The 1,487-nt window shown below is 46.0% G+C and overlaps 1 protein-coding gene across 1 annotated transcript; it reads right to left on the bottom strand.

Annotated features, from left to right (window-relative positions):
- Positions 1–38: 38 nt before the first annotated feature.
- On the bottom strand, positions 39–1,335 carry LOC110108928 (uncharacterized mitochondrial protein AtMg00810-like; the record flags this gene model as incomplete). The annotated part of the gene is made up of 1 exon (XM_020839786.1): positions 39–1,335. A coding segment is annotated over exon 1 (1,297 nt), but the record flags the coding sequence as incomplete, so codon positions are not given.
- Between the last annotated feature and the right edge of the window lie 152 nt (positions 1,336–1,487).

The following is a 1,487-nucleotide window of genomic DNA, read 5'->3' as shown; positions in this document are numbered from 1 at the left end:
CACTGGTTTGGTTAATTTGAGGTCAGCGTCCTTGTCACCGTCCCTCAAGCTGATGGTCGGGAGGACCAGAAGCTTGTCCCGTAAGAGAGAAAGGCGAGAGGAAGAAAGAGACTTAGTGAAAATGTCCGCAGGCTGATCAAGAGTGGAAATGTGGCGAACAGTGATATGTTGTGATTGAATGCAGTCCCGAATAAAGTGATGATCCACTTCAATATGTTTCGTTCGGGCATGGAAGATGGGATTGCAGGCAATAGACATGGCGGAGACATTATCGCAGTATAGTTCGGTAGGCGGAAGATGTATGAGAAAGTCCTGACAAAGTCGCCTGGTCCAGATGATGTCGGTGGCTGCGGCAGCCATGGAGCGATATTCTGCCTCGGTTGATGAACGAGCAACCGTCTTTTGTTTTTTAACAGACCAAGAGAGCAGAGCGGTGCCGAAGAATAAGCAAAATCCAGTTGTAGACTTGCGGTCCAAAGGATCCCCTGCCCAGTCGGAGTCGGAATATGCGGACAGAGTTAGTTCGGTTTTAGGTAGAACCAAACTGTAATTGAGAGTGCCCTGTAGATAACGCAATATGCGTTTAAGTAACAGAAAATGCAGCTGGAGAGGAGAATGCATATGCTGACATAGTTTATTGACTGCAAAGGCGATATCTGGTCGAGTTGAAGTAAGGTACTGAAGCGATCCGGCAATGGTCCGAAAGAGTTCCGGCTGAGCAAATGGTTGTTGGAGAGCGGGATCATTCGGGAATTTGGATGGTAGCGGTGTGAGGAGGGGTTTGCAATTGGTCATGGATGCTAGATGGAGAATGTCCCGAATGTAAGAGGATTGAGACAAATGATAACTATCGGCAGAGCGTTGAAATGTGATGCCAAGAAATTTGGAGAGGTGTCCAAGATATCTTGTATGAAATTGTTTTTGTAAATTGGAGATCAGCATTTTGATGAGGGTGGAGTCATTACCAGTGACTAAGATGTCATCAACATAGACAAGGACATAAATATTGGTTTGGTCATAGTGGTAATGAAAGAAAGATGGATCTGCCGAGCTGGGTGAAAACTTTTGTTGCCGAAGATATGTAGATAGCGTCGCAAACCATAAACGAGGGGCTTGCTTAAGTCCGTAAAGAGCCTTGTGGAGAAGACAGACATGATTAGGACGCGAGATGTCCTCAAAGCCCTGGGGTTGAGACATGTAGACGGGTTGATCCAATTTCCCGTGCAGGAAGGCATTCATCACATCAAGCTGATGAACAGGCCAGTCGTGGTGTAAGGCAACAAGAAGAAATAAGCGTATGGTGGTAAATTTAACCACAGGACTGAAGGTCTCCATATAATCAATTCCATACTGTTGTTTATAACCCTGAGCAACCAGCCTTGCTTTGTGTCGAGCGACAGTCCCGTCGGCAAAAAATTTAAGTTTGTAAATCCATTTGCAGCCAATGATCGTATGGTTTGGCGGTGGGGGCACTAATGACCAAGTAC

The sequence above is a fragment of the Dendrobium catenatum genome, unplaced genomic scaffold (assembly GCF_001605985.2).
Source record: "Dendrobium catenatum unplaced genomic scaffold, ASM160598v2 original_scaffold_79676, whole genome shotgun sequence".
Classification (NCBI taxonomy): Eukaryota; Viridiplantae; Streptophyta; class Magnoliopsida; order Asparagales; family Orchidaceae; genus Dendrobium; species Dendrobium catenatum.
Note: the sequence above shows the minus strand (reverse complement) of the source record. Positions and strands in the feature narration are given on the sequence as shown.